Source organism: Protopterus annectens, chromosome 6.part1 (genome assembly GCF_019279795.1).
Source record: "Protopterus annectens isolate FY-2018-M chromosome 6.part1, PAN1.0, whole genome shotgun sequence".
NCBI lineage: Eukaryota > Metazoa > Chordata > Ceratodontiformes > Protopteridae > Protopterus > Protopterus annectens.
Genome location: NC_056738.1, coordinates 40,159,376 through 40,183,304, shown reverse-complemented (window position 1 = coordinate 40,183,304; position 23,929 = coordinate 40,159,376). Strand labels below are relative to the sequence as shown.

The window sequence follows — 23,929 nt, the reverse complement described above, 5'->3', positions numbered from 1 at the left end:
CATAAGGCATAACAATGTACCCAACACTCTAGTCATAGGTGACTCTATAGTCAGGTGCACTGATGTTCCACTCACCAGGCTAAACAAAGAGAAAGTTACTGTCAGCTGCCTGTCGGGTGCCAGGATCTGCCACATAACACATGCACTCAGGTCACTCAACAACAAGTACAAATATGACTCTGTCATTGTCCATGTTGGTGTGAATGACCTGAGACATAACTCCCTGGACTACATGAAAAGAGACATGGAAGAGCTCTCTGATCTTGTAGCTCAGGCAGGTATGACCCTAGCCCTGAGTAGCATCCTGCCATCTCCCAGAATGATACCACAGTACAAGGACAAAATTATTGACTTCAACAACTTGCTACAGATCCCCCACCATGCTCCAGGATTCCCACTCCTCATTTCTTGATACACTTTAAAATATTAAGGCACAACCCAACAACCTAATAATGGGTGATTTCAACTACCCCACCATTAACTGGGAAAACTACTCATGTACCAACTCTTTTGCTCAACGTTTTCTGGAATTCATAAATTCCAACACCTTGGATCAACTTAACCACACCCCCACCAGGGGCAGCAATATCCTAGACCTGGTCATTACCAACATGGGTGACCGGTGTTCCATACCAGAGGTCAATTCCTCATTGTTCAGATCCGACCACAAGCTAATCACACTAGACATCCACACCCCATCCCACCCCACCCCCCATTAGGGAAACCACCGTAAAAAATTTCTCCAAAGCCAACTTCACACTTCTTAAGATAGAAGTGGCAAACTTCACAACACCCACGCAGATGGACAATAGAGGTATGACTGCTGAATCCTACACAAATGCACTTTATAAGCACTTACATAAGTTCATGGATCGTGTTATCCCTAACAGAACCAAGATGCTATCCTCCAAAAATAGGAAGCCAATCTGTTGGTCCCCTGCTATAAACAAACTCTACAACAGAAGAAAGAAACTGTTGCAAAAAAGAGTAAAATACCATGATTGGAGGAACTCCCTGGTCAGCCTCAGTAAGAAGCTGAGATCCCTCATAAAATCCTCCAAAGCTAGTTACGAAAACAAAATCACCACTGATTCTAAAGACAACCACAAAGCATTCTATAGCTATGTCAAGAATCTCAATGGCAATACTCAGATCTGCTCTGAGTTACAGCACAATAGTGCTAAATATGCAGAACCAACTGATATTGCCAACATCCTGGCAGATAGGTTCAGTGCTAAATTTACCCCCCTCTCACCCCCTAAAAGGCCCATCTCTATACTGGAAGAATGCAAAGTTCCTGTAATCACGACTGCACAGGTAAAAACCACACTCACCAAAGCCAAGAACACAGCATCCATGGGACCTGACAACATCCCAGGCTGTGTTCTACACGAACTACAGAATGAACTGGCACCCCACCGAAGCACCATGTACAATCATAGCCTCACCTCAGGCTTTGTGCCCACTGAATGGTACACAGTGACGGTTATCCCACTCCACAAATGGGGAGCCACCACGGACCCCGGGAACTACCACCCCATTAGCCTAACGAGCCTGGTCTGCAAGTAAACAAAATACGGCCACCAAAAGATGCAGTCTCTTCCACAAAAAGCCACACTGTAATGAAAACTGAGTCCTTTTCATAGACTTAAACAGAGAATTTAATACAAAAATTTAACGACTCGATTCATAAAACACACCCCCTTGATTACAACAATCCTGAACATTGAACAATTAAATGTTACAAATATAATTAAATATAATATGTGCACATTAGTACATAATTTGTAATATTAATCATAAATGGTGATATTGTATCCATAAAAATCTACTTATTAGTATCAAATATCACTATAAAACATTCATTATACACTCAGAACACATTATACAAACCCACCAATCCTATCCATAGAAGCAACCAGCTAAATAAATTGCATTAATATTAAAATAAAAAACATACTGAAATGTGTTACAAATTACACTACTACATAACTAAAATGTTGACCTATATTAGCCACCGAACATAAGTCCCTGCTACCTATTGTATCCAATCACTATACTAACTGGGACCTTAACTTTAACATAGGTTTAATTGAAATATAATCGTTTAAACCCGGGGGCTTACAGGCATCTAATCTTAATTGCCATACAGTTTCTAAAGCCCCTACTCTATTGGGTATATCTCCCCCTTCACCATAATCTAATACACGTCCTATGACAAAAAATGTGAATTTATTAAAACCAGCACATTGATTACTGTGTAGATAAAGTGCATTGTGCTTGTCCTTCTTCCTAATAGATCTAACATGTTCTGCAATTCTATCCTGCAACCTCCTAATGGTTTTCCCCACGTAAAATGCCTCACACGATGCACATGTTGCCAAATAAATAATATTCTTCGTACAACAGTTGCACTGCCCAGGACAAGGGATGGTGTATTTATAGCCATGTACACACACATAACTACCCTCGTTGATGTATCTACACCATCTGCAGAAACCACATTTTTTTCATAATGGATTTGTACTGACTTTTATTTTTTCTCTCCAGAATACCTTTTATGTTGTCCCCCCTACTAAACACAAACACGGGTTCTGAACCCAATATTTTTTTAAGCTCATCACTTAAAACATAATTCCATATGTTTTTTATTATACCAATCACTTCTGATGATTTAGGGTTATATTTAACTATCATCTTTACATCAGACCCCTTAATTGCAACATCAGTTTTGTGTTCACCCATGTGTCCTAGACCAGTGCATAAAACAGGTGCATACCGCTCTTTCCTTCCCCTCAAGACATCCCTTCTTACACTTAATAGGAGCTTCAATGGATATCCACGATCCAGAAACATGCCTATAAGCTTAAAAAGCTCCATTCTAAATTGTACATCATTACTAACCAGCCTTGAGGTTCTCACCATCTGCCCCTTAATAACTCCTTTACGATGGTGAAATGGATGACAACTAGAAAAGTGTAATAGTGAGTTTGAATAATTTTCTTTTCTAAAAATATTACTTTCAAACTCTCTATCTGTTTTACTAATGGTTATATCCAGATAGTTGATTTTGTTTTTGTCCCAATGAAATGTAAATTTCAAAAATTCTGTTGTATTACCTAGATATTCGACAAAATCAACCGCCGTTTTCTCATCACCTTCCCAGAAAATTAAAATGTCATCCAAAAATCTACTGTACATCAATATATTGGTCATAAACCTGTCTGATGAAAAAATGTACTCTCTTTCCCATGTGAGTAAAACTGCATTGGCAAATGCTGGCGCACATCTCGCACCCATCGCAACACCTGACCTTTGTTGAAATAGGTCACCCTCAAAATTGATGAAATTGTTGTTAAGCACTAATTCCATCAAATCACGTACAAAATTGGCCTTAGTCCCTTCCAACAATCCATCCTTTGTGATAGCTTCAAAAAACATCTCTAAACCCACATTGTGTGGAATAACTGAGAATAGGTTCACGATGTCAATTGTAAGGAACCCAAAATCCCTATTCCCTCTCACAAAATTCTTAATTCTGTCAAGGCAATGCCATGAATCTCTAATGATGTGCGGTGCTTGATTGATAATGGGCTTCACCACTGTATCAATATATGCAGCTAAAGTTTCAGTTTTAGATCCCTTAGCTGATACAATGGGCCTAAATTGTAAATTGTCGGCCTCTTTGTGCACCTTGGGTATACCAAACAAAGTAGGTATTCTAGGGAAATTAACCATCAAAAAATCGTACTCCACTTCATTGATGTTACCTTGAAATAATGCATCATGTAGAAATACATCAACTTTATAGTAAGCCCTGTTGATCTCACCCCTTGAGACCAAACTATATTTGTCATCGCCATTCAAAATCGCAGAAATTTCAGAAATATAATCGGTATTTGTCATGACAAACATGGAACAAACAAGGCCATGGAACATATCATTATGGAACTTATAAACAAAGACATTAGTAATCTCCAAACTCTGGACCCCACCCAGTTCGGGTTTGACATGTCTCCTAAACCTGATAGACTTCTTTGAAGCAGTCACCAAAGCTGTAGACGAGGGTAAGGTGGTGCACACAGCCTATCTAGATCTCACCAAGGCTTTTGACACCATCCCCCACTCTGGAATTATAGATAACCTCACTAAACTAGGTATAAATCCCTATGTCACAAGATGGGTTGCCAAATGGCTCACTGTCAGCACCCACACTGTGAAAGTAGCAGACTCCAAATCCGACTTCAGACCAGACAAGTGGAGTACCACAGGGTTCAGTCCTGGGTCCTCTCCTGTTTGATATCTACTTTTCTGAAGTACAGGCTAACACAGAAGGTCTTTGGCTAACGAAGTTCACAGATGACTGCAAACTAGGAGCCATAATCGAAATCCCTAACAATGTGGCCATCCTACAAAAGGGCCTCACTGAGACAGATGCCTGGTGTCAAAGCCATGGCCTCAAGCTCAATGCCAAAAAGTGCAATGTCATCCCCTTTGGTAAAAACTCTGTACCATGAGCTACCACATAGGTGGTAGTCTACTTAACACCGAAAGTGTGATAAGAGACCTTGGGACACAGGTGGACAGTAGTCTCTCCTTTGATAATCACATCACCACAGTAGTCAGGAAATCCTTCTATGTGGCACACTTCATCACAAAAGGTTTCTCATCCAGGAAAAAAGAGGCCATTATTCCCCTCTACTCGTCTCTCATTAGACCCATTATAGAGGACAACGCCCCTTTTGGTATGTACCTCACAAGACATCTACAACAACTGGAAAGACTGCAGAAATTTCTCACAAAGAGGATTACCGGCCTCAAACAGATGCCCTATGCAGACCATCTCAAAAACCTTCAGCTTTACTCCATCGCATATCGCCTACTCAGAGGTGATCTCTGCCTAACATACAAAGTTATGTCAAACGCAGAGCTGTTGGACATGCTCCACTTAAAGAAATCCCAATTCCTCCAAGCTACAGCTTTAGGGATGTAAACCTTGTCAACACAATAAACAGAACATGCTGGAGGGATAGATTCCTGTCCCAAAGACTTCCCATACTCTAGAACAAACTACCTATCTATATCAAACAAAGTTCCTCATTAGCACTCTTGATGAAAAATCTTGATGATTGGATAGGAAATAGGAAATTCACCCCGTGGATCACCTCTGTGGCTCTGCTCGACAGTGGCACAGGAAAATAATTTTCTTGGGTGGCGAAAGCCAAGGTACCTTTTTGGCTAGGCTTATATAGGCCCTAAGGCCAATTGCCTAGTACCTACCTATGAATCTATGAACCTATGAACATTGTTCATTCTCACATTTTTTACACAGTACTTACAGAGATTATTTATATATATATATATATATATATATATATATATATACATACATACATATATATATATATATATATATATATATATATATATATATTGTTTATAGAGCACAAACACAAAGGAGAACTAAATTATTGTCTAACACCAGAGCCCAGTTACTGGAACTCATAGACAGTGTAGCACACAATTGTTTGCACTAAACAAATTCACATAGACAGTCCCTCTTTGCGGGACTCTGCCTTGGGTTCATAATTAATTGCACTGGCATACGGTTACTCAGCAGCAGGTAATACTTATTTCATTCCATTATTTGTAATGGAATAGATGGGAAAACAATAAAGAAAGAATTAGTCAAGACCTAAACCCAGTATAAAGTTGATGTCCTTGGTGCTGAAAGGCAAAGGATCATATTTCAGATTACAAATTCAGATTTGAAATTGGTGAAAAGGTGACACAGGGATCAAACCTCAGAGGTGTGAAAAGTGGAACACAGAAACAAGCAGGGGACAAGATCTCAGAAGATAAAAACATCTCATGGATAACAAGTCTCATGGGTGACAAAAACATTAGCAAGGGAATGTGCACCTTGCACTGGTATTGGTATTATAATAACTTTATTTTATGTGATGTACCTGGCAGGTTATAATGAAACTGTTAAAAAAGGTCAAGATAGCAAGTTGTCCTGCTACTGATCTGCAGTTCTTCTATTCGGTGAGCAAATTAAAACATCCGTTATTTTATCAGTCTCTCAACTGGAAACCTTCAGTATGATTTTCACTAAGATCACAGTACAGCAAACCTAATTTCAGTTTGCTGAATTATTTACTTGAGCTGTACACATTGGGAATGCAGGCAATCCTATGCCCATTTTAGAGGTATAAGAGTTAGTGGGGACACTGTCTGAAGTATATTTTGTGGATGAATAAGAGCCTGAGTTTGGGCAGCCTGCTTGTTACTGATAAACAGCAATATGTATAAAACATATAAGCCTGAAATGCCTAAAGGATGAAGGATTCATAGTTGCAGCAGATAACAGAATGTGTGTAAAGTATGGATGCCCTCCAGCACCACAGCTGTTCACTTTATATATAGAATCTGTGGCAAGCAATTCAGAAATTTCACAGACTTTTTTATTAATTATAAATAGTTACAAAGTAAAAGTGATGTTGTAAGCATAAAACCTCATAATGTTGTTCACAGTCCAAGTTAAATGCTAGCCAGAAAGCAGTTGCAAACCAGCCAACACTTCTGATGCAGAACCAAATATAATTAAAATAAAAAATATATAATTTAGTCATTCAGAAGTAAAAATGCCGCAGTCACTATCCAGAGAAATAGTGATAATTGCATTTGTATTGTTGCTGTAAATAGAAATAACTCGGCAGATCATTTCTAGCAATATGATGTTGAAATGCTACTGCTGGCTAAGCAATGAAAATACAAGACCTATTAAACAAATGATTTATTGTTATTTAAGCATACAAACAACTAAACTAAACCCATAAGTCTCACATTTAGAGATTAAAGTGATTTGTTTGATGCACAGAAACTCCTTTTTGTCACCTCCTAAGAAAATGTGTCACACTTTTCCTCCATTTTATGTTTCTTCATTAACTAGCACAGAGGAATTCTGCCATCAGCAAATAAAAAATTTATACGTTTGAGTTTTAGACTTCATGTCCTTGAGAAACATACATGCTAAGAAAAATCATGTTTTAAGAACAATATTTAAAATATCTTCCTATTTTGGGGCCTTTGTGCCCCCATTCTCTCAGGCTTTGCCCAGACTTTTTACGCTAAGAGGTTGAGAGATATTCCGACTCAGTCACTGGTAAGAATGGATTTAGATTCAGCCTGACAAGAGGAATTAGGAATAGCTTAGTTGTATTTTGTTTTATTTTATTTACTTTATTTATTTATTTATTGTTAACCAGGCTGAATGAACTAGTACAAGGACCTTATCTGGCTGTGAACCATGCCTGTGGTAGGAAAAGATACAATGCAAAGAAATACTTCTGATAATGTAATAAGCTCACATCTTGGCAAATTATAATGGTTTAAGGTCACACAATACTATAAATGATTAAGGACATATCTTTAGGAAGATAATGAATTAAATACTCAAGAGTAATCAGACAAGCTTGTAAACAGCATAAGTATTTGGAAGTAGAATAGAAGAAAGATACAGTACTACAATATTTATGTAATTTGGAAAGGAACAATTTTAATTAGAAATAATCTTAAAGCATCCATACCAAACCATGGAATAAAAACAACTATGCTATTGAATAATTCAAACATTTGAAATGCACATATTTTCATAATTATTAAATGCTAGAAACAATACAGTAAAAGTATTATTAAATGTCAGTAAAAGGTAACCTATAGAAAGTTTAAAACACCATACTGAGTCCCACAGCTTCAAAAATGTAACGGTAATTAGCCCCAAAACTCAGCAAATGTCTAAACTGAGTATTGCACAGTAAAAGCATCTTTTTCAGGGACGCAAGCCCCCTGTACTCCAACTTTTGTATATACTAAATGTAAGATTACTATACCTTAGAGAAGGGAAAGAAAGGGGAATTCTCTCAGATACAGCAACTTTGGATCAAGTACCCCCCCCCCCAATTACATTTAAATGTACTGTATTACAAGGAGCACACTAATCCTCCTCCAGCGTATAATGGGAGCCCCAGCATAAAAACAAAATTATAATGTGAAGTTTAGTAGAAGAGGCAAAGTAGAACAGCAGTGGCATACTTGAATAAAACTGAGGCCTGACTTGTGATAATTATAAAGTAGTATGTATAAAGCAGTATGTATAAAGCAGTATGTCTAAAGCAGTATGTATAAAGTAGTATGTATAAAGCAGTATGTATAAAGCAGTATGTATAAAGTAGTATTTATAAAGTAGTATGTATAAAATAGTATGTATAAAGCAGTATGTATAAAGCAGTATGTATAAAGTAGTATGTATAAAGCAGTATGTATAAAGCAGTATGTATAAAGTAGTATGTATAAAGTAGCATGTATAAAGCAGTATGTATAAAGCAGTATGTATAAAGTAGTATGTATAAAGCAGTATGTATAAAGCAGTATGTATAAAGTAGTATGTATAAAGTAGCATGTATAAAGCAGTATGTATAAAGCAGTATGTATAAAGCAGTATGTATAAAGCAGTATGTCTAAAGTAGTATGTATAAAGCAGTATGCATAAAGTAGTATGTATAAAGTAGTATGTATAAAGTAGCATGTATAAAGCAGTATGTATAAAGCAGTATGTATAAAGTAGTATGTATAAAGCAGTATGTATAAAGTAGTATGTATAAAGTAGCATGTATAAAGCAGTATGTATAAAGCAGTATGTATAAAGTAGTATGTATAAAGCAGTATGTATAAAGTAGTATGTATAAAGCAGTATTTATAAAGCAGTATGTATAAAGTAGTATGTATAAAGTAGCATGTATAAAGCAGTATGTATAAAGCAGTATGTATAAAGTAGTATGTATAAAGCAGTATGTATAAAGTAGTATGTATAAAGCAGTATTTATAAAGCAGTATGTATAAAGTAGTATGTATAAAGTAGCATGTATAAAGCAGTATGTATAAAGCAGTATGTATAAAGTAGTATGTATAAAGTAGCATGTATAAAGCAGTATGTATAAAGCAGTATGTATAAAGTAGTATGTATAAAGCAGTATGTATAAAGTAGTATGTATAAAGCAGTATTTATAAAGCAGTATGTATAAAGCAGTATGTATAAAGTAGTATGTATAAAGTAGTATGTATAAAGCAGTATGTATAAAGTAGTATGTATAAAGCAGTATGTATAAAGCAGTATGTATAAAGTTGTATGTATAAAGTAGTATGTATAAAGTAGTATGTATAAAGCAGTATGTATAAAGTAGTATGTATAAAGTAGTATGTATAAAGCAGTATGTAGAAAAAGCTATGTATTTATATAAAGCTGAGGAACAACCCATCCTGGTGATGATACTTAAAGACCTTTTTGCTTGAAGAGCTGAGGAACAATTTATACTGATTATGGAAACTTTGGCCAGTACTCTAAAGGAAACTCCACTGTCATTAGTGTGTTTTATGAACTGGACCATGGCTGCCAGGCAGAAATGTGACACTTCAAGGACTGTCACCCAGAGTTATTTCAGGTGTATTTACTCTTAAATGTATACTAGGATGAAGATTCATATTACCCCCTATTCTGAGGTTCACCAATCCCGTAGTATACATACATAGCAAAGGTATGGGGCATCGTTCCACATCAAGGGCTTCAGGGGTGAAAGTTCCCTGCAAGAATGGTTTAAATGTCTTACAGTGAGTTTTGACTTTTTGTTGTTTGACTTACAGCTCACATTGCATGACTGCAGTATTCGATGTTAACATTTTTTGGGGGGGGGGGTGCTGTCATGGAGCTCATAAAAAAGCTCAACAGTAAGCCGTTGCTGGCCTGATAAATAATATGCAGCCACAGAGAGCTGCAATCACAGATCAGTTTTGGTGTGACATGGTCATAGAATACATAGAGTTCAACAGCAATAAAGCAGCTTAGTTATTGTCTTGATCCAATAAGAGAATAACAGCATTAAAATCTGACGCAGGGTTTATTCATTCAGACATCAGCCTTTAGAAATGTGAGGAATGACCTGTTACTGATCCCAGAAAATAAAGTGCTCCACTAATAATACCCCCCCACACGACTGAAACCCAAGGACCTAGAATGTTAAAAGCAAATGGGTGAAAAATGGGTGAAAAGTCAAACTGTAGATGTTAAACTGGAAGTGTTTTTGTAGAGGGCACGTTCCCCTGTACCCCAAGACTTCCTGGTACACCAACACAAAGAAGGGGAACATCTCAGAAAACAATACAATAATTGCCAGAATACACTTAAAAATGCACTGACACTGATTCTTTATAGAAAACAGGCATCAGCTTTCCATTCTGTGTTATCTGGGGTCTCAGGCAGCTGCTATTGACAGTCAGGGATAGAAATACAGGTGACCTACTGAGAAGTCAAAACAAGAGCCTGGTATGGCATAAATGCACTCACATCTGCTGCAGACAGCATGAATTTATGCAGTTTTACTTTATCAGGCTGTCATAGAACTTACAACAGTGTCATCAGTACACACGCTTACCAGAAATCTTTGTTGTAGTTGAAATGTCAGTAGCCATTTGGTTACCAGCTCATTTGTTCAAAACATGTTTGTTAACCTTCTTTTCCTTAATTAAGTATGAATATTTTCAGTACCATAATTAAGCTGTGTATATTCTTTTCTTCAAGAATGCTAATCTCTTTATTTTTCAATACTATGTGGTTACTACCTCAGTTACATGCAACCTTACCATAACAATGAACAAAAGTTATATTTGTGACTGGTTAAGCAAAATGTGCAACAGACAGTGCTTCAGAATTTATACACCGTAACATAACTGCTAGCACAAATAACAGCTGAATGTTTGTACATACCTGCAGAAAGATCGCCATCTGGGGTTCATCCATCAGCTGAATGGCTGTCTCTACTAACTTGGATGAGCTTTCCAGGTGATCTCCATGTTGTCGTATGATAGAGCGAACACGTTCCACCTTTTCTTCCTTTTCATGAGTAATGACCTGCAGCAGGTGTTTCTTCCTTTCCTCTAGAATTTGGTAGAGGGTGTCAAACTTCTCACTGAGTTTTGATTTCTGTATTTTGCCATTTTCCTGAAAGTTAGAAATGCATTATTACTTTGCTTGAGTTTTTCTGCCTTTTGTTAATAAGCTGAACTGAAAATACGTAACGCCCATAATTCAGTCATTAACTTAAACTCTCCCTTTGTTAATGAGTATTACAGACCAAGAACAGCAAAAACACAAAAGAACATCAACATCACGGACTGTACAACTACATGGTGGCTATGGTGTCATCTTCTACAAGTAAAACATTCATCGTTCCATACTGATGCTATATGCATCTGGAATAGAAAATACACAGAGGGTAGGTCTGGCATAATACTTAAGGTCTTCACCTCACAGACACAAGATACAGGTTTAAGTCTGACCTCAGGTCACTGGCTAGGCTTAAAATGGCCTTTCAAGACAGCCTAGTATTCACCTATGAACCTAAGTCCCGGATATCCATCTTAAATACTAATATGTCATAACAAAATGTGGCCCACAGAAAGGTTCATTCCTCATTTCAAAAAAAAGAATTGAGTTATGTGTCCTTTTATGATGATTAATGTTGCAGTACTTGAAATCAGTAAATTTACAGGCATGCAGTTTCTAGACGTCAAATTTTTGCAGCTTGATTAGTAGACATGAGTGAAAAAAAGTACAAATAATCAAAAGGTCAGTGCAACTAGAGATGGTTACACAGATTAACAGTTTGACAGTGATTTGAACAAAAGCTTCATTAAGAAAAGGTACAGGAATGGCTTTGAGTCAAATGGGAATACTGAAGAGGATGCAAGTTGCTGCACATTCACAATGGCAATGATAAGGTCATTTCCTCATAATCCATGCTGTGGCATCTGCTAGGATCACTGCTATTTCATGTCTTTACTATAAGAGTAGCATTTGTACCTTTAGTGAAGCATGAATGCTTCTTTCGACACATCTTTTATTTTGGCTGTACGCTGCATTAAGTTCAACGGACTTAATTCATAAATGCCTAATTAGCTGGAGGTCTTTAACACTACAATTAGACAGTCTTTTGTTTAAACTGTACTACCTTACCTTCTTACAAACACTGCCAGTGCCGATATTGTGGATGGTTATACCTTCAGAAATAAATTAGAATAGTATTTAAACGGTGATTACTTTTACAGTGCTAGACAAAGCTACTGTCATTCCTAAACTGCAAAATGAGTTAGTAGAATCTCACTTGTTATTCAAGCAATGTTATTTATCAATATCATATAGGCAACTAAATTACAGGACAACAGACATACATTTCTATCCCTTTGAAGGGATACATCCTGACACTCTACCTAATGAAAGGTCAGGGCATGACAATGATTTTAAAATAATCGAGCCAATCACCTGGCTATCTGTGCTAGCAGTTTGAACGAATGAGTATGTTTAAATATATCACATATCAGAAGCAGCATGCACTGAAGAAGGATAACATTTATTAAAGAAGATGTTAAATTGCCAGGATGACATGAACAAAGGTCACTAGTAGGTAAAGAAACTCAGTCTTATTTTTCTTTCAGTGAATAAACAAACTAAGTTTATTGATTAATGCTCAAAGCTGACAAAATAATAGTTTCCAGTAAAACCAGAAAGCAATTGTTTGAGAGGCTACATGAATGACAGCAAAAGATAATAAACTGTAAAGAAACAGAAAGAGATATAATGCCTTGGCCAGATACAACTCAAACAGAACAGTTACTACTGAGCTACGTCTCCTGCAGAGCATGCCGTAACACAAATCTGAAAGAAGAGATGCTAGCATGTGCAGTAACAAATCATTAATACAACACTGTGATTACAGGTTTGTTCCAGTTTACTGAGGCACTGTTATCTCATGAGTAAATTATTATTTCAAGTTCCCTAAAATAATTAAACAAACAGGCATAATATTTGCAAGTGAGATTAATCCATTAATTAATATTTTCAAAAACACAAATACCTGATAGTCTCATTTGTAGCAGTAGCCCACAGTACCCAATTCATTAATTCAGGAGATTTGTGTATGAGCAGGAATCCAAACATAGTAGCCGAGCCTACACTATACTCAGGTCAATGGACATGTGGAAAGACCAATCCAAGCAGTGAAAATCTAGTGAAAAAACTGTAACAAAAGATATGATGACGGCCATCTTAGAGTTTAGGATACACGAATACTGAGTCACCAGTGATTTGGTTGTCTTGAACTTTTCAATGAGGCAATTATCTTTTGAGGAGATTTCCAGTTCTGTACTGTTGATATAAGTTAGGAGTAAAAAGTATTGTTTTTTTATTTTAATAACATTTAGAGAGATGCTTCCAAGTATAGCTTAGTGAAGACATTTTGTGGTTGTTAAGTAATGCATTTAATGTCTGTACCTTTGCAAAGGACAGATGAGTCATCAGCATGTTTTGTTATACTTATAGGCTTGCAGTGGGCATGCATATCATTTTATTTATTTATTTTTATTTTTACATTTGTTTACTGGAAAAGGCAGACTTGGAACAAAGCCAATTTTCAGTGGAGGCCCAGAGAGAAACACTTTAGATGCATGTCTTTGTATCATGGGAGGAAACCAGAGCACCCAGAGGAAACCCACACAAACGGAGAGAGGACATGCAGACTCCGCAGAGAAGGCATTCCAGCCAAGAATCGAACCAGAGAACCTCTTGGTGTGAGGCAACAACTCTACCACTGCACCAATGCACCGTCCATATGGATCGATGGTCCATATCATGGACAAATTTACAGAAGGGGAGTGGTCCAGGTGTAACTCTTTGTGATACTTAATTTAAGTTTGAAAGTGAAGAGGAAGAGTGTTAGCACACAGCTGATTGTGAATAATCTGATACATTGCTGCAAAATCAGGAGAATGAACAATTGTGAAGGGTGCAGTGGGCTAGGATTTATAGTAAAAACTGAGAGTTGACTGCATCAAAGGCTTCAGACAGATCAAAACCGAAGGCAGTTATGGTTTTGCTCGGATGTAGGCTGGCTCTAACAAGTTCAAAGTATTGAAGTAGGGCAGTTTCAGTGCTCTGATGTGTTCTAAATCAGTGTTGAGTGAGTAAAGTATGTTATGCTTGGATAGATATTGTATAACTCGAGAACCACTGCATAGTTCAAGGATTCTGACTATAGGACAGAGGACAGCAATTGGATGTGACATGTCTTAGTAATAAGTGAATCATCCTTTGTGTATAACTATAGCTTGTTTCCAGATAGATAGAAATTAAGAGGATGCAGTGGAGTAGTTGATAGTAAATACATGGGGAAAGCTGCAGCCACTGTGCAAAGTGTCATATGTTCAGAGGGAAGGCATCAAAGGCAGGAATGGACAGTTTAAACATTTTTAGTAGTTTGTAGATATAGTTGGTTGTGACTGGTTGAAAGGCTGATGGTTGAGTAAATCAGGATTGGATTGCATTCTGATTTCAATGTGCAGAATGGGTAATTCATAGGTTGTTACTAGGCTAATGGCCACTAGGGACCTTACAAGCCTAGCCATGCACCTCAAGCCATTTGGGTCCTGAGTATTATGGGTGTGTCGGGGAGCATGTTAATAGGGAGATAACTAAGAAATTTTGTGTGGGGTTTCTAGTTAGGATTCTTATTGATGGCCTCAGTTTATAAGGGACTTGAGGGACAGAGCAGGGCTAAATTTACAATTTCCCATGCAGCTGTCAAAGTTTAATATGAATATGTTCAAGGATGAACACTGTTTTATATGGGTGGGGGTGCCTATCGTTTTACATGGATGGGGTGCCTATTCCATAGTTCAGGGATCCATTGGGACTCATATCTGTCTCTCTAGCACATTCTATTTATGTCACAAGTGAAGTTCAGACCCCCTGGATCTAGTGTTTCTGGTGCTGTTTGTTTTGCCCATGTGCAGCAAATCCACCAAGGCTGGATCTGAGGAAGCCCAGTAAGTCAGGTAAAGATCCCCTCTCAGCAGCCTGTAGGAGACTGGATACAGAGATGGAGCCTTTTGGTGATCAGTGTAGGACAGGGTATTCATGCCCTGAATTCTCCTGGTGAGAAACCTTTGTGGACATTCCAACTGTTGCAGGTGTCTGGTTAGGTACATGCCAAAAGGAGCATTGTATTTAATAAGAGGTCTGATAAGGGCTTAGTAGAGTGGTACTACAATTTTCTTGGACCTGGATGCCATACCCTTAGCTATAAATTGGGTAACAGAATGATTTTCTTATTAACTTGGCTACATGTTGGTCAAGGTCCAGATTACTATTGACATATGTTCCCAGGTCTCTGACTATTAGGTTGACTCTTAAGGGCATTTTATGATGGAGTAATTAACTTGGGTTGACAGTTTCCCCAAAGGGAATTATAATGCATATTTTTTCATTGAGTTTTAGGCCATGACTTTGGCACAAGTCATTATGTGTAATAAACCCTCTTGCAAGATGTTAGTGTGTTGGTGGAATCTGTAATAGCTCCAAATTTACAGTCATCCACGAACCTGGTGAGCCAGAGGTCTTGACTTCCAAGAAGAAGATGCCAAACAGAAGTAGGCCCAGCATGGAGCTATGGGGTACTGCACTGGTGATTCATCTCTCGGTGGAGGTGGTCTCACCAATCTTGACTTTTTGGGGACTGTCTGTGAGCCAGATGGCAATCTAGTGAGTTATGTAAGGATTTACACCTAGTTCAGAGAGCTTGTCAACAATGCCTGAGTGGTGTACTGTATCAAAAGCCTCATCCACTCTCTTGGTGACCCTCTCATAGGTTCATAGGTTCATAGGTTGATACTAGGCTATCTGCCCTAGGGCATTTACAAGCCTAGCCAGAGTGTGTTTGGCTTTCGCCACCCTTCTTAGATTAGTTGACTGTGCCTCTGTATAGTAGGTCACAGAAGATAGCCCATTTAAGGTTAGTTTACCATGCCTCTGTCTAGCAGTGACACAGAAGAGATCCCAGTGGTAAATTTACGATCTCCCATCCAAACGTCAAGATTCTTCTTGAAAAGGGTCATTGAGGGGCTCTGTTTGACATGGATTGGGATTTTGTTCCAGAGTGAGGGGAGCCTCTGGGATATGAATCTGTCCCTCCAGCATGTTCTATTTATTTCTGTGCTGAGGTTTAAGTCACTGGAGCATGTAGTTCTGATGGATTTGGATTTCTTGAGGTGGAGCATGTCCATTAATTCTGGGTTGGGCATGGCTTTATACGTCAGCCACAGATCGCCTTTGAGTAGGCGGTAAGCAACTGAGTAGAGCTGGAGTTTCTTTAGCCTAACTGCGTAGGGCATCTGTTTGAGTCCCTTGATCCTCTTGGTGAGGTACTTTTGGGGTCTTTCTAGTTGCAGCAGGTGTTGGGTAAGGTACATCCCAAATGGGGCATTGTATTCAATTATGGGCCTGATGACTGATGAGTAGAGGGGCACAATGACCTCTCTTGATCTAGATGGGAACCCCTTCGTGATAAGGTGGGCTATATAGAATGACTTTCTAACCACTTTGGCAATGTGATTGTCAAAGGAGAGATTGCAATCTACTTGGGTCCCCAAATCCCTAATTACTTCTTCCGTAGTTAATGGATTACCACCTATGTGGTAATTTGTGGGCACTTTGTTTTTCCCAAAGGGGATGACTATGCACTTTTTGGCATTTAGCTTTAGGCCATGGCTCTGGCACCAGTTATCCATCTCTGTGAGACCTTTCTGGAGGATGCTTGTGTCAGCCAGCGAGTCGATTATGGCCCCCAGTTTGCAGTCATCTGCAAACTTTGTCAGCCATAGTCATCCTGTGTTAGCCTGTACCTCAGAGAAATATATACTGAACAAGAGAGGTCCCAGGACTGAGCCTTGTGGGATGCCACTTGTAACTGGTTTAGAGTCTGACATGGCACCTGCAATTCTGACCATGTGGCTTCCATCCCTAAGCCAGTTTGCAACCCATCTTGTGACATAGGGGTTGATATTTAAGCTGGTGAGCTTATTTATGATGCCCGAGTGGGGTATTGTGTCGAAGGCTTTTGCAAGGTCAAGGTAGGCTGTGTGGACTACCTTCCCTTTGTCTATGGCCTTGGTAACTGTTTCAAAGAAATTGACCAGGTTCAAGAGGCAAGATCTGCCCTTAACAAAGCCAAATCAGGGAGGATCCAGTGTTTGGAGGTTCCCAATGTCTTTGTTTATGAGTTCCATAATGATACGCTCCATAGCTTTGCAGACCAGGCTAGTTAGGCTTATAGGGCGATAGTTTCCAGGGTCCATTGTGGCACCACCTTTATGGAGTGGGACCACTGTTGCTGTACGCCATTCTTTGGGTACATATCCTGTTGTAAGGCTGAGACTGAACAGTGGTTTTAAGTGAGGGTTCAGTTCTTCTTGGAGCTCGTGTAAAACGCAGCCCGGGACACCGTCTGGTCCCATTGATGCAGTGTTTTTTGCTTTGGAGAAGGCAGCTCTCACCTGTGCATCTGTGAGGTTCTTGGTGGAATCTGTAATAGGCTACACTCTGTTGGGCTAGTCATTTGCTCATTTGGGGGGGGGGGAGTTTGCACTGAACCTATCTGCCAGGATGTTGGCAATGTCTGTGGGTTCAGTGTATTTTTTGTCATTTTGCACTAACTCAGAGCATATCTGGGAGTTTCCACCCAGGTTTCTGACATAACTAAAGAAAGCCTTGTGATTATCTTTAGCGTCTTGTGCAATTTTTCTTTCGAAGCTAGCCTTAGATGATCTTATGAGGGATCGTAGTTTCTTGCTAGTACTGATTAGAGTTGCCTTCCCTTTCAGGGATTTTGCTCTATCATGTAGTAGCTTCCTCCTTCTGTTGTACAGCTTATTTATGGCTGGGGTCCACCAGACAGGTCTCCTGCCTTTGGAGGAGTGTGTCTTGGTTTTATTTGGGATAGCACAATCCATGCATTCCTGTAGGTATCCATAGAATGTGTTTGTAAAGGATTCTGTGGTTTGGGCCGTATTTTCCACTGGCCCTGGGGCATTGAAGGATTCCACCTCGGTTTTGAGAAGTGGGAAGTTTGCTTTTGAGAAGTTTTTGACCATGGTTTCCTTTGCTGGGGGTGGGGGCGGGATATGGATGTCCATAGTGATTAATTTATGGTCAGATCTTACCAATGAGGGGTATACCTCTGGTATGGGACATAGAGTCCCCATGTTGGTGATGATCAGGTCCAATATGTTTTCCCCTCTTGTGGGAGTGGTGACCAGTTGTTCCATAGCATTTGAGTTTATAAATTCTAGGAACCGTTGGGCTAGGGTGTTGGGGCTTGAGTAGTGCTCCCAGTCTATGTTTGGGTAGTTAAAGTCACCCAATATAATGGTGTTTGGAGAGACCTTCATATTCTCCAGTGTCTTCAGGAAAGCCGAGTGGGGTTCCTGAGTTTGGGAGGGTGGTCTGTAGCAGGTTACAAACTGGAAGGTAGTTTTGCCCTGTTAGTTGCACATGGATGGTCTCAGATGCTTCGTGCAGTGCCACTAGCCTGGAGGTATGGGTATCTTTGATGAATATGGATATTCCCCCTCCTCTTGTGGTTTGGTCCGAGTTTTGGGGCCGAAAAGCATGGTAGTGCTGGGGTGCTCTCGGGAGCCTTGAACCAGGTTTCTGTTACTGCACAGATATCAATATTCTCCATACTGAGGAGAGCCTCGAGTGCATGCATCTTGAGGTTTTGACTTCTCAAAGAAGTTTACCAGGTTAAGAAGGCTTGACCTTCCCTTAACAAAGCCAGACTGGGACAGGTCCAGTGTCTGTAAGTTGCCAATGTCCTTGTTTATCATTTCTATTATAATTCATTCCATGACTTTGCATATTAGGCTTATTAGATTGATGAGTCTGTATTTCCCTGTTTTGGTTGGTGGTCTGCCCTTGTGGAGGGGAATGACTGTTGTGGTCCTGCAGTCACTTTGAACATAACCTGTTTCAAGGTTGTAGTTGAAGACTGCCTCAAATGGTCCTGATTATTCATCTTTTAGACTGTTCAGAAGGTACTCGGGGATGTTGTCCAGATGCATGGGGATGGTATTTTGGGCTTTAGTGAGTGCTGCCAGCACCTTGTCCCTGCTGATAGCTGAGGGAAGCATGTTGGAGGGGACTTCACCTGGTAAAGCTTGGTGGGGGGGGGGGGTAAGGGGTTAGGTTTGAGATGAATTTATCAGCCAGTATATTTGCTATGTTACACTAATTGGTGAAGGTGGCACCATTCACCACCAGTTCATCACACTGCTGTATGTTACTTCTGAGGTTCTGGTTATAGTTGAAGAAGAGTCTGTGGTTGTCTTTAGTCTGCAAGGTTATTCTGACCTCATACTTGGCCTTGTTGTACTTAATTAGTCCTTTTAGATTCTTGCTTATCTCTATAAGAGAGCAATTGTCTTTAAAGGAGTTGCTCTTCCTGATTTTTGCCAAGTTTTCTTCTTTTATTATATATCCTGTACATGTGAGGATTCCACCAGTGGAGTTTGTTTTTATTGTTTTGTATTACTTCAGTGTCACTGCTTGACAGAGGCACAGAAAAATGATAGGCATAGTTTTTATTCAAACTAAAGGGGTGGCGAAAGCCACATAACTATGGGCTAGGCTTATAAATGCCCTTGGGCAGATAGCCTAGTATGAACCTATGAACCTATGAACCTATGAATTTATTTCTTGTAGGTATGCCAGCCTCTATGCAGCCATTCACATGTTTCTATATGGAGTATGTAAATAATTCTGCACAGGTAGCTGTGGTCTCAGGATTAGGGGGAGCCTTGAATTTTGACAAACTGTCACCTTATATGATGTAGTTTTCCTATGAGTAACTCCTGTTATTGGTTTAGCTGGATTTTCTGGAGTGTGCACAATCTGTTCCAGGGTGTTAGTGTTAATAAAGTTGAGGAAGCATTGTGTTTATGTGTTTGAGGCAGTATACACGTTCCAGTTTATAGAGGGGTAGTTAAAGTCACCCATGAAAAGGGTGTTTAGTAGGTTTAGATGAGAGTCATGAGACTCTAGGACATTGATTGTGACCTGTAGATAGCCATAATATGGTGAGGGATGTTATTGACAGAGACTTGTACGTGGATGAAGTTCATGGTATCAGCTTGTTTAACCAACCTGGAAGTATGTTTGCTGCTAATGTAGATCGAGATACCTCCAACTTTGGCCCCAGTCTGTGTTGTTGTTGGTCTAAATGTGTGGAAGGCTATATAGCCTTGCACTGCCAAAGTACTTTCTATGTCTTTAAACCAAGTCTTGGTCACAGCATAGTTATCTACATTCTCCAGAGTGAGGAGGGCTTGAAGGATGTGGAGGTTTTTTTGTTTAGGCTTCTAGCACTGAACAGTTACCCCCTAAGGTTGCTTGTAGACTTTTTCATTGTGTTGGTAGTTTTGTCTTTTTGGTACTGCCCTAAAAAGACTCTAAGGGAGTGGATAATGTTTTAGCCAATATCTGAAAGCCTAGTAGGGACAAGGTGTAGCCCATCCTTGGCAGAGCAATGTGGTCTTTTGGCTATGTCCTCCCATGCTGACAGATATTGGATCCCCCTGGAGTGATACCAGAAACTAAGCCAAATATTAAAATCAATCATTTTATGCTCAAAATGTGGCATCATTGTTGGTGAAGGTAGAATGCTGCTCATTACAAGGCTCATACCTAGCTGTGACACATTCTGAGAAATCCATTATGTCTGCTTTCCTATAGTCCAATACAGTATATTGAGGTCATTTACACCCACATGAACTATTATAGAATCATAATGGTACCTGGGCAGCAGTAACGTGAGTGTGTGCGTGATACTGAGATCTTAACTCCAAAGAGGCAACTAACCATTATTTTCTCCTTGTCTAACCTGGTGAGTAGGCCATCTGTGTGTCACACAATGGAGTCCCCAATGACAAGAGTGTTAGGTAAAATGTATACGTGGCTTATGGGCTTTGCTTTTGGGGGGCCTTTGGGTGTATTTACCTGAGATGTTCGGTGTTGCTTTTGGTGTGTCCTTTAGTGTTTGCTTAGAAGCACTCTTGTCATTAGGTGGCTTTGGAGGTCTTTAAGATTTTGGAAAGTTTCTTTCAGTTGTCTCAGATAAGGCAATATGTGTGTGTAGTGAGAGGTGTGTGTGACGAATGTAGTGTGAGTATTTCTGACAACCTCATTTGTATGCAAGATTTTTGCCTCCAAGGAAGTTGTATGTTTACATCTCTCTTTTACCACGTTATTTTATTTAATGAAGTAGTACTATTAATGAAGAAATGGTTGAATTTTCTTCTAATGCCAAATGAGGGCTTTAAAGGTATGGGGTTAATTTGCTTTACATAGTTTGAATAGATTATTAACTGACTGCCAGAATTATTTGAGGATGGGAATTGGTAGGTACTGAAAGTACAGATTTATAAAAATAATTATCATAGATTTGCCCTCCTTATGGAGCTCTATGTATAAGTTAGGGTTTATTGGGAATTCATTTCAATACGTTCATAGTTATATAATGACCACTGGGGCTTTACAAGCCTAGCCATGCGACCCAAATGTATTCCACACATTTCTGTGGTGTATAGGTTATTTTAGTGGGTGTATGTAATCTAAGGCATTTTTATCAGCTGTCTCCTTCCATCAGTGACATGGGTGCCAGACCAGGGGTGAATTTACTTGTTCTCTTGTTCCAGAGAATCGGAAATCTCTGAAATACATACTTGCCCCTTCTACATGCCCTATTTATGTTCTAAATGAGATTTCAGCCCTCAGATCCAGCAGTTCTGATGCTGTTCATTTTGAGGATATGCAAAAGTTCCATCAGAGCAGGATCCAAGGACACCTTGTTTTCCAGGCATAGATCACTTCTCAGCTGTCCGTAGGAAACAGAGTATAGATTGGGCTTTGAGGCGATCTGCAGAGGACATGTCCATGGTGATCCAAGGTAGAACGTTAGCCTTAGTTTTCTTATGTTTGAATAGAGCCACGCTGCTTAGGGTAGACAGTAAATTATTATTAAAGAGAACAATCACTAGGTGAAGATTCAAGTTATAGAAACAATGCCAGTTTATTTGATTAAGGATAGAAAAAGATTATTATGGACTAAAAGACTGGAATATTTGCTGCATTTACGGTGCTATGTTTGAAGGATTTCATTTTGAGACCAACAGGAAATGTGGAAGAGTGGATTTTCAAACTACATTCTATTTATTCCTTTTTATGTGCAATGCATAGGATTAAACATTTTAATAACTTTAAATTAATAATAAAGTATTCATTGAGAACATCGTAAATTGCTCAATAGCTTTGGATATTACTTGGAGATAATAAGATGAGGTGAACTACAATTTTTTTTTCTTCATAAAGTTTTGTCTGTTCTAGGGGTGTTTGTATGATAATTTATGATGGGCCAAAAAGACGTACTTGTGGATGTGCATAAACCAAAAGCACTCCTCCAGTATAAGTTACAGTCTCTTAAGATTATAAATTCATATGTGATGTTAGCTGTTAGTAAGTGCCACAACTATTTGTTTATTTGGGGTTTTATCCATTTTTAGAGGAGGCCTGAGCAGAAAAGCCTCACAAATAAAAAAAAAACAGAAAATACATGTACAAAGGTGAAAACTGATATATTACAGTATACTGTAAATAGATTAATACAAATGTTAATACACGTGACGTGTAGAATAATACACATATCCCAGCAAGATAAATACAGTATCATGCAGCACTGAAAAGTGTTGTCATGTTATAAGAGCGAGAGTTTATTACTCACTCAGAAAGCAAATGTCAGTGGAAGATGTGAACAGTGGATAAGGAGGAGGAGTAGAAGGGAGGGGAGAAGGAGAAATAAGTATTTATTAGAGATAATAAGGGGATATGAGAGAGAGAGGAGACATAAAGAGCAAAAGCACGATTAAGAGTAAGGAAAATACGAGTAAGAGAAATAAAAACAGGGAAAGGGAGGGATAGGGTGGATGTAGGTATTAGAGGAGAAGAAGGAGCTGAAACTATTAGGCAGGAGGACAGCATATGGAAAGCCAGGAGTCAGACAGGAATTATTTTAGTTGCAGCTTAAATAAAAAAATGTTATTTATTGCCCTGACTGGTGCAGGGATCATAGTGCAAACTCTTGCTACACAATGTGAGTGTAGACTTTGACTGCGTTTTTTGTAAGGCTTGTAGACTGAAGATGATGATCTGGGTGATACCGGTAAAGAATCGTACTTATAGCTGGGCAGGAAATGAGATTAAACAGAATTTTTTGTGTTAACAGATGTTAGGTGTAATTTAGCTGCTGGGATAATTCTAGCCAATTTAGAGATTTTAGTGCAGAACAGCGATGTGTTCTCTGGCCTGTATTAGCTGAAAATCTATCTACCTTATTGTAACACTGTTCTAGTTAACATTTTAGTATGGCATGAAGGTTAGTCAAGATGGAAGAACCAAACAATAGAGAGGAGTATATAAGCATGTTTTCATGTTTTCATATTTCTATAAATATCTCAATAAACATGCACTCAGAGAGGAATTTCTTGCTGTCATAAGAAAGCTTATATCTAGTTAACAAAAAAGTTGTAACAGTATATATCTAGGCTGTACAGTTAACAAGATATGTCAAGGTGTCTGTGAAAGTTTAGCAAATAATTAATTCTGGGTTTGTGTGCCTTATAATATATTAAAGTATTTTTGGAGAAGATGTGAATGCATGGAGTATTATTGCTGTTAAATAATACTTATTACTGATAACATTGCTATTTGTACATTTTAATAGCTTTTGTTAATATATTTACTTGGGTCTACATTAGGCAATCGAACTTTCAAAAGTTCGACTGTCATATGTTCGACACCATATGATCGAACTTTTACAAGTTGGAAAATAAAAAAAATAAATAAATAAACTACACAAATAACCTACCTGAACATTTTAAGCAGGGGGGCAAGCCCCCCGACACCCCCCACATGGGGGGATGCACCCCCACACCC

General features: G+C 38.8%; 1 protein-coding gene across 2 annotated transcripts in view; it reads right to left on the bottom strand.

The window, feature by feature from the left end:
- The window catches only part of TRIM54 (tripartite motif containing 54), a 1,123,771-nt gene that overhangs the window by 449,298 nt on the left and 650,544 nt on the right, over positions 1-23,929 (bottom strand). For both annotated transcript variants that reach the window (XM_044075469.1, XM_044075470.1), the window contains exon 5: positions 10,823-11,056. In XM_044075469.1, coding sequence (XP_043931404.1) covers positions 10,823-11,056 — 234 coding nt within the window. The remainder of the gene's footprint in view (positions 1-10,822; positions 11,057-23,929) is intronic.